At 39.1% G+C, this 14127-nt stretch overlaps 1 protein-coding gene across 1 annotated transcript; it reads left to right on the top strand.

Moving 5' to 3' along the window:
• Window positions 1–7901: 7901 nt before the first annotated feature.
• Window positions 7902–13509, top strand: TMEM217B (transmembrane protein 217B). Its single transcript, XM_072641966.1, has 2 exons — window positions 7902–8154; window positions 12653–13509. The coding sequence occupies exons 1-2, from the start codon at window positions 8125–8127 to the stop codon at window positions 13235–13237; spliced, it is 615 nt and encodes a 204-aa protein (XP_072498067.1). The 5' UTR covers window positions 7902–8124; the 3' UTR covers window positions 13238–13509.
• The last annotated feature ends 618 nt before the right edge of the window (window positions 13510–14127 follow it).

The raw sequence follows: 14127 nt of genomic DNA, 5'->3' as shown, positions 1-14127 counted from the left end.
AAGATTTCTAATCATATTGTGTGTATAGAAAGTGATTTTTTTTTGTTTTGTTTTTCAACAAAGTTTCTTTTGCAAATAGAAATAAAATTTAATCAGGTTAAAGTGAATTTTTTGATGAACTTTTAAAAAATAAATTGACTAGTGGTGGTTTGTTCAAAGAGAAGAAAACAAAAATGAGTTATATAGTAAAGTTCTGGAATTGAACCCTCAAATTTTCAACAGTCCTACCCTAACCATTTGAAATTGTAAAATCCTGATGTAGGAATGAGCAAATCACAATGTAGAGTTGCTCTATTTCCAAGGTCTGATTCTTTTTTCCAAGGTCTGATCAAAAGAATCAGATCTAAATGGGGACCAAAAATTATAATGAGTGGGACAAACTAAAATTAATTAAAAGATAATTGTGATGGTGATAAATATACTAAAATTTATAGCCTGTCACTCAGAGGCAAATTTATATCCCTCAACATGTATGTCAACAAAAGATGAATGAAACGAATTTGCAATTTAAAAAATTAGGAAATAAAATTAATAAACACAAAACAAGAACAAAAGAGGTCACTTTGAAAAGTAATGGGAAAATTTACAGAACTATAGACCAAAAAGCCCCATAATTTAAAGAATGAACAAAACAAAGATTTGATTTTTTAAGGACTAATAAATTCAATATGCCATTAGTCAAATTAATCAAAAGAGAGACAGAGAGACAGAGAGAGAAAAAGAAGAAATAGGATTACCAAAATAAAAAGTAAAAAGTCCAATCATAATGAACATAAAAATAAAAATAATAATAATAAAAATAATAAACAATCAAAATTGGCTGCTATGCCAACGAAAGTGAAAATCTAAGTGAAATGGATGAATATCTATTAAAGTATAAGATATTTGGTTATATGTTAACAAAAGTGAAAATATAAATGACATGAATGAAGATCTCTAAAGAATATAAAACAGTTGATCAGTTTATCAGATGGGAAGTAAAAAATCTAAACAATTCGATCTTTGAAAGAACAATTGCACTTGCAGGCAATAACTGAACTGCCACAGGAAAAAAAAAGCATGAGGATACGATGAGTTCAAAGGTAAATTCAATCAAACACTAAAGAACAAAATAATCATACTATAAACCTTTTCACAAGTGGGGAATCAATCCTCTCTCCTCAGTTCTTTGAGACAAACATGGTCCTGATACCCAAACCCAAAGAAAAGGACGTCATACAGAGAAAACCATACACCAGTAGCATCAGTCAATATCAGTACAAAGATACCAACTAAAATGTTGGAAAGTAGGTTACCGTCACATATTCCAAAGTTATTAATAATGGCTATTAGGTATGCATAATCTGAAATTCAGAAGATAACCAGCACAATATATTGTATTAACAATGGAAACACTAAGTGCTATATAGTCATAGAATATGCTCAGAAAAAAAGCCCCTTTGGGAAATACAACACTCACCTTTACATTAAAAACACTCGAAAACAGGAATTGTAGGATTTTTCTCTAACATAGTTAAAACCGTTTATCTGAAACTAAGAAGTGGAATTCTTTGTAATGGGGAAAATTTAAACATTTTCCATGCTAAGAACAAGGGTAAAACAAGAATGCTTTCTCTCACTTATTATTTTACACAATTTTAGGAAAGCTAGGTATAGCAATAATGAAAGAAAAAGAAATCAAGGGAGCATACACTGATGAGGAGATGTTAAAATTTTCCTGCAGCTGACATGATAGTTAAACTTGGAAGAATCAGCAAAAACATTCGTTAAGACAAGAAATAGTTTGATCAAAGTAAAAAAATTCAGTGTAAATTGACAAAAGAAAATTATTAGCATTTCTATATTTGACAAAAAAAATCCTAGAAAATGGATCAAAATTTGTCCCAGTAGTATCAGTATTTAATATGTCTGAATGCCCAAAGATGTCAAAGATCTCACATGCATAAAAATATTTAAAACCTCACTTTTTGTGGAAGTAATCAGAGTAGGTGTCCATCCATCAGTTGGCAAATCGCTGAACAAATTGGGATCTATGAGTGTAATGAAATATTTTCATGCTATAAGGAATGAACATATGAAGAACTCAGAAAAATTTGAAAAGATTTCTATATTAAAGCAGAGCAAAAGAGAACCAAAATATCAATTTACATAATGACCACAATAACGTAAAATAAAACAAGGTTGAAAGACGTCAAAACTTATCAGTGATTTAGCTGGTTGCAATGGGAGCATGGGGGGTGGAGGGTGAAGGGGAGAAGGAAAAAAAAGACATTCCAGTCCAAGTCAATGAGCACTTATTAAGTGCCCACTGTTTGCCAGGCAGGCAGCTAGGTGGTTCAGTGTATAGGGAGCCAGAGGTAAGGCTGAAAGGTCCAGTTTTAGTGGGGTTTGTGAAATGGGAATTGTCTACAGCTGATGTGGTGCCAGGGGATGCAGTGGATAGAATACTGTGCCTGGAGTCAGGAAGACCTGAGTTCACATCCTGCCTCTGACACTTACTAGTTGCGTGAACCTGGTCAAGTCACTTAACCTCTGTTTGTTTCAATCCACCAGAAAAGGAAATGGTAAACTACTCTAGTATCTTTGCCAAGAAAACTCCATGAACAATACTGACATGCTATGGTCCATGTGGTCATAAAGAGTCAAAAGCAATTGCATGACAATGAAAAATGTGCCAGGCACTGTGCTAAGTTCTGAGGATAAAATATTAATGGGGTAGACAACTTGCAAAAGACTGTACTAATATGATATATGCTGAATAAATTGGAGATAATTAACAGATGGAAGGTATTAACATTAAGGAGGACCACAAAATGTTTCTTGTAGGTGGCATTTTAACTGAGATTTGAACAAAGAAATCTGGAAGTGGAGATGAGAATCCAGACAATTTCAAGCACGGGAGGATAGCCAATGAAAATGTACAGAATCAGGAGATAGAGTGTCTTGTGGGAGAAATAGTCATTGTCACTGGATAACAGAATAGGACTAGAAAGATTGGAGAGGGTCAGGTTATGAAAGAGACTGAAGACGAAAAGGGTGATTTGATATTTGATCCCAGAGGTGATAGGGAGCCAATAGTGTTTATTGAATAGGGGAGGGGTGACATGGTCAGACATGAACTTTAGCAAGATCACTTTGGCAGTTGAATAAAGGGTAAACTGGAATTGGAAGAGATGAGACAGGGCGACCCATCAGAAGACTATTGCAATAGCTCAGGTGATGAGAGCTAACCTGTGGCAGGGTACGAGCAATTGAAGGAATGTTTTTGAGCAGTCAGAGTGGGTAAGGTTCATGGTATGTCTGGGTGATGATGGATGGTCCAGTTTTAGTGGAGTGTATGAAGTGGGAATTTCTCTACAGTTAATATGGTACTATGGCTCTAGCAGTGGCTAGAGCACCAGGTCTGGAGTTAGAAAGATTTGAGTTCAAATCTAGCCTCAGACACTTACTAGCAAGACACTAGGCAAGACACTAAATCCTTGTTTGCCTTAGTTTTTCATCTGTAAAATGAGGACATACTAGAAAAAGAAAAGAATAACTACTCCTGTATCTTTGCCCAGAACTGCCCCCGCCATGAACTTTGTCCTTTGGGCATCATGTAGAATTGGACACAATTGAACAGCAACAACATGGAGGGAAGATAAAGAAGTTGGGGTCAGTTCACAGATAGCTCTGGATGTGGTGAGGTTTTTGTTATTGTGTTGGTGGGATTTTGGGGGGTTTTTTTGGGTATTCGGACTTATTTTATTTCATGGGTTGCTTTGGCTGGATAATTCATTAATTAGTAGGCAACCTACCATTGACCCGTCTTTCTGCATACTTTGGTAAGTTGGTCTTCAGAAAGCAGAAAGAGATTCTTTGGGACTTGTAGCCCCTGACTCAAAATTTCACCAAGTTCATTCTCTCCCTCTTCAGGAGGCTTCATCAGAATTTCAAGTGGCTTTATATACCCCAATAACCCAATTTGTGCTGTGGATAAAATAATGTCCTTCCCTTTTAAGGGATTTTGTTGGGTTTTTCCCCAAACCCACCTTCACCCCACACTATTCTTAGTCATTCAATTGCTGGCCAACAAATTTTCTGATGTCAGTAACGACTGCTTGCATATCATAAGCATAAAATAAAATGAACGGAAACTCTAAATGTTACCTCAAACAGCCAAGAAGAGGCAATAAGGTTTTTGAAAACGGAAATGAAAGGATTGACTGGCAAGCAGAAAACTTTGCTTCTACTTGGAGGGAGAAAAAAGAATCAGTCAGTCAACAAGCATTTATTAAGTGCCTACTATGTTCCAGACACTGAAGTAAATGCTGCCTGTACAAAGTAAGGGGAAAGAGAGTCCCTGTTCTTAATGAGCTTAGAGTCTTTTGATGGAAACAACATGGCAACAAGTATGTACAAACAAAAAATAGAGAGGATAAATTGGAGATAATGAACAGAGGTAAGGTACTAACATTAAGGGGGATCAGGAAAGGATTGTCATAGAAGATGGGATTTTAGCCAAGATTTGAAGGAAGCCAAAGAAACCATTCATGGATTCCCAAAGTGGGTGATACCACCCCCTGGAGGGTGCTGGGATGATCCAGTGGGGCCATAGTAGCCTCAGGTGCAACTGGGAGTGTGTTGAATAAAAATATGGGGGGTTGGGGAAGCATAAGGAAAAAGGAGAAGAAAATTTTGAAAAACTGTTCATACATGTTTCACCTGTTGTAAAACAGAGTTGAAGTCATAGTGATAACATTATTTTCCAAATAAATACATAGAATGCAAGTTATAACTGATCAGTGGTCAAATCTGCTGACAGGTCTTAACAAGCAAGTGTTGGCAGGCAATCACGTAGTGCCTTGTCAGGAAGTCCAGTATACATGGGCAGGAATATGTGCATGTGGTGAGTTGTTTACCATGCAATACTGTACAGTTACATGATGCAATATCGCCATCAACAAAATTTCAGTGCAGGAAAAACCCCACAAATTTACAACAGATTAATAAATTTAAGATGCTTCATTTTAAAAAATTACATATATTTTTGAAATGATGCAAATTTTTTTTAAAAAAAAACTGTTAAAGGGCTAAAGAAAGTAGATTTCTAAGGGGGCACTGAGAAATTTTTTTTTGAAGAGGGGACAGTAGGTCAAATAAGTTTAGGAGCCCCTGCATAAAGTGGAGATGAGGAGAAAAGAGGGTTTACTGTCTCTGTTCTTCCAGGCTTACCTCAATTAATCAATCAGTGAATCAATAAACATTTATTAAGATCCTACTGTGTGCCAGGCATTGTGCCTGAGGATGCAGAAAGAGGCAAAAGACAATCCCTGCCCTTAAAGAGTTTATAATCTAAGGACTCTCTGGTCCTCAATGCTAGTTCAGCCTTTTTCCAGATTTCATATTCTGAATGCTTTTACAGTCCCCTACTCTTGACCATTTTTTCTGTGCTATACTTGAATAATCTAGTCTGATCCTTTATCAACTCTCTATAGCCATTCCATGGGTGCTGCCTTTCTGTGAAGTAATGGAGAGATGTTTCACTGCTACCTTGTGTCCAAGCCAGCATTCTATAGTTAATAATAATATTTACAACTAGCAATGATATAGTACTTTGATTTGTAAAACATTTTACAAATATTATCTCACTTAATCTTCTCAACAACCCTAGGTGATAAGTGCTGTTATCTCCATTTACAGATGAGGAAACTGAGGCAAGCAGTAATTAAATGACCTGTCCTTGGTCACAGAGCTAGTAGGCACCTGGGAACTCTAGGTAGTCTCTCCCAAGTTAATGTGCCTGACCAGCAGGTAAGTCCCTGATTCCCACAAGGTTTCTGCAGTCGTATCATTTTAGATGTAGAAAAAGGTAATTGATACTATAAGGTTAGCTGTAATGGGCATAAGTAGTCTTTTAGCAAATTACTGATGAGAGAAGTGGGGTAAATGATCATTTAAGAATAAGGGGTAGTTGGTCATATGAATCCTTATTTATATCAAGCCAAACACAAAGGATCATGGAACCACTAGGATTAGTGTTCTGTGAACGTAAATTATAATAATATTTACTTATTTTAATGTTCAGGATCATCTCATCTTCGTCATCATTAAGTATTTCAGATATGTAGACATTTACACTGGTCACAATGGAGAGATGCTGAGGAAAAAAGAGATTAATCCTTGTCCTTGAGACATTTGTAGTTCAAAAATAGAGAAGGAACACAAATTAAAAAAAAAACAACCTAAAAATCTAAAAACCAGACTTTACTTATATAAAGATAGGTCTGTACATGAGGTCTATGAGATTGTTTGAGTGACTAGAGACAACTTGTTGTTGTGTTTGTCCTTCGGTCTTGAAGAGGACCATGGCATCAAGATGATGACATGACTTGCAGTTGACTGATTTGAATGTGGGAGAGCTGTGCAAGGTCACCAACCTCACTCTCTTCTCCTGAGCCATCTGGGTCCAGTTGTCTGATATTCATCAGGATGACTGGAAATGGCCCAGGAGGCAGTGTAGGACCTTGGCCCTTTCAGGCTTAGGTCTTTTCACAATCTTACTTTGAGTAAGATACACCCATTCAATGAATATCTTCGTACTTGTTAAGAGAAAGCCAGGAGTCAGTCTTGCAGATATCAAAGCCTCAGGGGAGGGCATTGGGGAAGGGCACCTAGTGGGTAGAGGAGGGGGAGGATCTTTCTAGGAGGGATAAAGACGAACGAGATAAAAAAGCCTGTAAAGGATCCAAAACCAGTTTTCTTGGATGAAACCAAGAGGAAAATCAGGATATGATAGGAAATAAGGTCAGTCAATCAGCAAGCATTGAGTAGTTACGGTGTACCAACTGAACAGTGGGGAGGAAGAGGTAGGTCAAATGGTATAGACTTTGTTCAGAGAGGTTGGTGCTGCTTTTGCCCAGAGCTTCTCTGCCAGCCAATAGTACTAACCATAATAATAACAGTAACTAGCAATTGTATGCCCAGCAAAGTGGCAAAGTGGATAGAGGGCCAGGCCTAGAGTCAGGAAGACTCATCTCCTTGATCTTCAAATCTGGACTCAGACCCTTGGCCTTGGGCAAGTCACTTAAGCCTGCCTGCCTCAGTTTCCTCATCTGTAAAATAACCTAGAGAAGGAAATGGCAAACTACTCTAGCACCTCTACCAAGAAAAGCCCAAATGGGGTCTTGAAGAGTCCAACACAGCTGAAACGCCTAAACAGCAGCAGCGGTAATATATCATTTTAAGTTTTACAAAGTACTTTAAAACTGTTATTTCAGTTTAATCCTCTGGACAACTCTAATAATGATAGCTAACATTTCTATAGGATCTACTATGTGTCAGGCACGTGCTGAGTGCTTTACAATCATTTTATCTCAGTTGAACTGAGATATTAATCATTAAAATATTAAAATAATTAATAAATAATAATAATTAATATTTATATAGCAACCACTCTGTGCCGGGCACTGTTCTATGGGCTTTATTTACAATTATTATCTCAGCTGATTTTCACAATATTCTTGGGCAGTAAGTGCTACTATTACTATTGTATTTAGTGGATTTTACAGATTTACCCATTTTACAGAGGAGGAAACTGACACGGACAGAAGGTAAGTGACTTGACTAGGGTCACACAACCGGTAAGTGTCTGAAGATCAGGCTTAAACGAGGTCTTCCTGACGCCAGGCCTGGCACTCCATTAACTCTGGGATGTGGATACAATTTTTATCCCCTAATACAGATGAGGAAACAGGCATAGGGAGTTTAAAGGACTGGCACTGAGCCACACCGAAAATAAGTGTCTGAGGCTGGAACTGAATCCGTCTTCCAGATTGCTGGTGCAAGGCTCCGTGCCACCCCTGTGACTCCTGAACAGGACGGGGGTTGGCAGCAGTGCCACCAGACCACTAGAGGGGAGATGGGGGAGGGGGAAAAGAGCATGCGCATCCTTCCTGCCCCGGTGCTGCTCAGGCTCTCCAGCAGACGGAGCCAGAGGCAGAAGGGCTGAGCCGAGGTCCCTCCCTGCCGCCTGCCGCCCCACCTGAGACTGCCCCCTGCTGGGAGAGCCGGACTGAAGGCGCTTTGAGTCCTGAGGAGGGAGGAGGGGATCCCCCAACACCCTCAGGCTTCCAGCTGATACAGATGGCAGAAGCGACTCTAGTCAGGGGACTGGTGAGGAAAGTGGGGAGCAAGGCCCTGGCTTCTGAAAGGACCCCCGGGGTCCAGACCCGCCTGGCAGGGACCTAGGGGAGAGGAACAGGACAGAGGGGACAGTCCAGTACCAGTCCTAGTCACCAAGCGGGGTCCAGGAAAGGTTCGGAGGCTCATGGGAGATTGGGGGGACGATAATGGAGGACGGTCCGGGAGGCCTAATAACTGGGGGGCGGGGAGGCTGGGGGAACGGTCAGGAGGCTCATGGGGGTGATAATGGGGGACAGTCCAGGAGGCCTAATAACTGGGGGGAGGGGAGGCTGAGGGAAGCATCCCAAAGCTCCCGGGAAGATCAGGGGTGATGAGGGGGTGATACTAGGATGAAGGCTAGCTGTAGGACTCTCTCAGAGGTTGTGGACAGTCTGTGTGGCAGTCAGTGGCCGGACAGCTGGCCCCCTCTAGGTTGGCAGGCCATCAGAGTAGGTGTCACCCCAGAGCAGGGTTGAGGGAAGTGGGCTCCATTCTCCTGGAAGTGAAAGGAGGGGAGGAAGGAGACAAGGGGAGTCTTCCTAGGCTTCCAGTCTCCAGATTGTCCTCACATATGCCAGATTTAGAATCATATTTTGAGCACCTATGGGTAGAAGAAAAGTCTTTATATGACTGTGAGCATCCCCCTCTCATCTTGCCCAACCCTGTAATTGTGTCATTCTCCAAAACATATTTTAGGAAGTGGCAATAGGAACTTTGATACCTCCCTCTCTCCTTCCCAAACTACCTTGTGTTTAACTACTACGTGTGTACATATATGTATATATGTGTGTGTGTGTGCACACACATGTATTAATGTACAAGTACGTATACACTTGTTATATGTTTTAATGTATGTACACGTGCATGTATATCTATATATATGCATATAGGGCAGAAAGGTGGCATGGTGGATAGAGTGCCAGGCCTGGGGATAGGAAGATTCATCTTCCTGAGTTCAAATCTGGCCCCAGACACTTACTGTCTGTGTAACCCTGGATTTACCCTGTCTGCCTGAATTTTCTCATCTGTAAAATGAATTGAAGAAGGAAATGGCAGACCACTCCAGTATGTGTCTTACAAATATTATCTCATTTATTATCATTTATTGTATTTTATTATCTCTCAACTACCCTTGGAAGTAACCGTTATTATTACCTTCATTTTATAGATAAGGAAACTGAGGTAAAAAAAGGGTAAGTGACTTGCCCAGGGTCATACAGCTAGTAAGTGTTAGAGGTTAGATTTGAACTTGGGTCTTCCTAACTCCTAACTTCAACTTTCTATTCACTCTGACACCTAGTTGCCAACAAATGTATACACATATACACATACATATATACACACAGGTATGTGTACATATACATGTACACGAACATATACACACCTGTACAATATGCTGAGGTACATATGTGATTTGGCTGATTATATTTATGCTATATATTTTTTATAATTTGTACTTCCTGTCCTGGTGCTGTCTCGCTAGTTGTGTGAATCTATGCCAGTCAATCCCTCTGGGCCCAGTTTCCTTCTCTGTAAGATGAAAAGTTTGGACTAAATGATATCTAAGCTTCCTTGTAGTGCTAACTCACTCACAGAGAATAAATCACAAGGCTCAACTCAGTCATGTCTCACCTCTCACCTGTTAAACACTCTCTACCTTATCCTTTCCACTTGTGTCTCACTGAGTTCTGGCCAGAAATAGGGGATTAACCTGGGGCAGAGAAGACTGCATTGCTTTGAATGGGAGGAGAAAACAAGGGTTAGTTTAAGACCCTGAATGACTTTTTCTTTAACTGTTACACTAGGGTAGATGGGGTTGAAGGTGAGGGTCCAGGCAGTGGCATTCTGGTAAATGTTTAATAATAAATAAGAATAAAATATGCAGGACACACTTTAAAGTTTAATAAGCATTATTAACATTTTCTCCACCATATTCTTAAGTCTAGACAATCAACAAAACAACAAATAACTTAAACCCTGATTTCTGAGGTAAATGCTCACACTGAAAATTTAATAATCAGCTCTTGGCTGAGTCCAGGCTCCCAAAGGCCTCCCTAGGTGAATCATCCTAGTATAACTCAAGTCTTACAGAAGAGAAGTCCAGAAGAAACCAAAACTTCCTAGGATCCTGAGTGACTGAGACAAAATTTATAAAGTGCTACATAAATGCTAGCTCTCATCATCATCAGTAGTAGTGGTAGTAGTAGAAGTGGTAATAGTAGTAGTGGTGGTAGTAGTAGTAGTGGTAATAGTAGTAGTGGTGGTAGTAGTAGAAGTGGTAATAGTAGTAGTGGTGGTAGTAGTAGAAGTGGTAATAGTAGTAGTGGTGGTAGTAGTAGAAGTGGTAATAGTAGTAGTGGTGGTAGTAGTAGAAGTGGTAATAGTAGTAGTGGTGGTAGTAGTAGAAGTGGTAATAGTAGTAGTGGTGGTAGTAGTAGAAGTGGTAATAGTAGTAGTGGTGGTAGTAGTAGAAGTGGTAATAGTAGTAGGGGTGGTAGTAGTAGAAGTGGTAATAGTAGTAGGGGTGGTAGTAGTAGAAGTGGTAATAGTAGTAGGGGTGGTAGTAGTAGAAGTGGTAATAGTAGTAGGGGTGGTAGTAGTAGAAGTGGTAATAGTAGTAGGGGTGGTAGTAGTAGAAGTGGTAATAGTAGTAGGGGTGGTAGTAGTAGAAGTGGTAATAGTAGTAGGGGTGGTAGTAGTAGAAGTGGTAATAGTAGTAGTGGTGGTAGTAGTAGAAGTGGTAATAGTAGTAGGGGTAGTAGTAGTAGAAGTGGTAATAGTAGTAGTGGTGGTAGTAGTAGAAGTGGTAATAGTAGTAGTGGTGGTAGTAGTAGAAGTGGTAATAGTAGTAGTGGTGGTAGTAGTAGAAGTGGTAATAGTAGTAGTGGTGGTAGTAGTAGAAGTGGTAATAGTAGTAGTGGTGGTAGTAGTAGTAGTGGTAATAGTAGTAGTGGTGGTAGTAGTAGAAGTAGCAATAGTAGTAGTAGTAGTGGTAATAGTAGTAGTAGTGGTAGGAGGTGTAATAGTAGTAGTAGTAGTGGTAATAGTAGTAGTAGTAGTGGTAATAGTAGTAGTAGAAGAATAGTAGTAGTAGTAATAGTAGTAATGGTAGTAGTGGTAGTAGTAGTAGTGATAGTAATAGTAGTGGTAATAGTAGTAGTGGTGGTGGTAATAGTAGTAGAAGAATAGTAGTAGTAGTAGTAGTAGTAGTAGTAGTGGTGGTGGTGGCAATAGTAGTAGTAGTTATTGGAATAGTATAATAGTAGTAGTAGTAGTCACTGTAGAATAGGAATAGTAGAGAAGTAGTAATAGTAGTGGTAGCAGTGGTAGTAGTCATTGTAGAATAATAGGAGTAGTAGTAAGTCCCTTAGGATTGAAACTCAGATCTCCCTAACTCCAAGTTTGGTGCTTTCTATACCCAACAGCCAAAACACTTATCTCACAACAATTCAGGGAGATGGATTGTTCAAATATAATTAGTATTCCCATTTTATCAGTGAGGAGGCTGAAGTCCAGGTGGAGGAAATGACTTGCCCTCTTTCTTCCCTCTACTCCATAGAATAATGCAGTCTCAAAGCATGGTCTTTGGATTCTTGGAAACCCTTCATGAGGCCAAACTATTTTCATAGTAATACATTGCCCCTTAAAATATTTCCCCCTTTCCCCTCTCCAGCTCCATAGCTGTGTAAGGCCAGATTTTCTTCATATACTTCAGTCAAAACAACGTATCACAACAGATTGAATGCAGAAGCAGATGTGAGAATACAGCTGTCTTCTGTTAAGTTAGACATTAAAGAGATTTGGGAAAAAAACAAAAAACCAAAAATGTAAATCAATGCCATTCTTCTCCTTACTTTTTTTGTTTTCGAAAATGTAGTTATTTTTTATAAAAAAAGTTGTTTATGTTAACTTGTAGCAGATTTATTATTATTATTAAATTTATTATTAATTTAGCTTTGCTATTTTAAAATGATTATTATAATATATTATGTGATAATCTATTGTAATTTAAAGGTAAATACATTTAAATTTTTTCATTTTTAATTTCTGTTATGCTTGTATATGTACACACACAAATATATTTGTGGGCTATATAACACATATCCCACATAAAAGCTTTTTGGAGGTCTTCAATTTTTAAATGTATAAAGGGATCCTAAATAATTTTTTAATGTATAAAGATCTTCAATGATCTGTAAGAGTATAAAGGGGTGCTCAATAATTTTTAATTTAATTTTTGAGACCCCCATTTAGAAGTCCTAAGACCCAAAATTTTGAGAACATTTAATATGTTTATTTTAAATAATGAAAAAGCCAAGTTTAGGATCCAGTTCTCCTGACTCTTCATCTCAATGTTCTTTCCACCACCTCACACTGCCTTTGATCACTTTTGAGTCTTGGCAGACTAGTTAAACTGATTGATACCACAGCGGGCTCTGACATCTGGTCTCCATGGCAGTTTTTTTTTCCAAACTTTCTCTCTTTGCAGTGGACGTTTTGGCAACAAAAATGCAAACTGAGCCCCGAGAAGGGCTCCTTCATGGCGGGCATTTTCTCCATCCTCTTCACCATCCAGTCTCTCATTCTTGACTTGAACCAGACATTTTCCTTTGGTAAGGATTCCCACAAATTCAGCATCTACAAGGAGCTCCATGGAGTGATGCTCTGGACTTCCACTCACAAGAATCACATCATCATCTTCCTGTCCATCACTACACTCCTGGTGAGTTGCTTCCTCCTCTACTCTGTGCAGATGGAACTCTACTTGGGTCTCTTCGTCTACGTCCTCTGGATCGTCACTTATGAAATTGCCTGTTTCTCCCTAATTGTGCTGATCTCTCATATCATCCACCCTTCCTTTCAGCCAATAAAGTACTACCTGTGGATTAACCAGATTTCCCACATGTTCATCCATGCCTTCTGGCTACCTTTTGTCATAACATATGCCCACAGTCTCTTTAAGGGCCCAATCCACTTGACCAATAAGAGTCCACGTACCAAAAAGCACTCTCTCGTCGTACCAGAATCCTGGTCCCATATGGGTATAACCACACGTGACAGAAAGTTCACCTGATCTTGGTTAGGAGGAAGGAAGAGAGAGAAAGTATCCAATCCTGTATTTCTAGGGCTCCCTATTTCCTGCCTGCTAATCCCTAAACCTGATGCCTTCCATTGATGCTGATTCATGTAACAATTATTGAGGATCCTTTTTTTTTTTCCCCAAGCAAGAGGTTGTTCTGGAGGCAAAATGTGAGGGGAAGGAGGGAAATGTGGAGAGGAAGAGTTCACTTGGACCGTTTGTTAAATTTTGGTGCTTAGTAATAAATTGTCTTGCATTGTTCTTTACCTTTTGGCTGTGTTTGTCGTCTGGGTTCTCCTTTTCCCTCTTCATTTTTATTTCCTCAGGAAGCCGCCTCAACCTCATAAGAGGTCAGTTCTCCTGGAATCTCTTGCCAGGCAATGTAATGTAATCATTCATTCATTCACTCAGTCAACAAACACTTCTTAAGCAATCTGCTGTGCACAATGCACTATACTAGGTGATGGGAGAAATTTAAAAAAAAGATTAAGAAGAAGAAGTTCTTGACCTTGAAGAATTTATAGTCTAGTTCAATTAATGAGATAGATACACAGATAAAAATAATTTAAATTTGAATAGATATTCAGGGTACAAACTGCTCTGAGATTAGGGGAGGTAGAGATCCCTTCTAGCTGAGAACAGATTCAGGAAAGACTTCCTCAATCCATTAATCAATAAACATTTATTAAGTGCCTACTATGTGCCAGACACTGTGCTAAGTTCTGGGATGCAAAAAGAGGCAAAAGACAGTCCTTGCCCTCAAAAAGCTTATAATCTAATGGGAGAGACAACATGCAAACAAACATATACAAAACAAGCTATATAGAAGATAAATAGGAAATAATTAACAGAGGGAAGGCACTGGAATGAAGAGGGAGTTGAGG

Source organism: Notamacropus eugenii, chromosome 2 (assembly GCF_028372415.1).
Source record: "Notamacropus eugenii isolate mMacEug1 chromosome 2, mMacEug1.pri_v2, whole genome shotgun sequence".
In the NCBI taxonomy this organism is placed as follows: Eukaryota; Metazoa; Chordata; class Mammalia; order Diprotodontia; family Macropodidae; genus Notamacropus; species Notamacropus eugenii.
This window is presented reverse-complemented; position numbering and strand designations above follow the sequence as displayed.

What these genes read in the sequence shown, in the direction of transcription:
- TMEM217B (XM_072641966.1), top strand. Translation starts at nt 8,125, where the DNA reads ATGGCAGAAGCGACTCTAGTCAGGGGACTG. An exon ending in CGACTCTAGTCAGGGGACTG is followed by an intron (nt 8,155 to 12,652) that starts GTGAGGAAAGTG and finishes CTCTCTTTGCAG; the next exon opens with TGGACGTTTTGGCAACAAAA.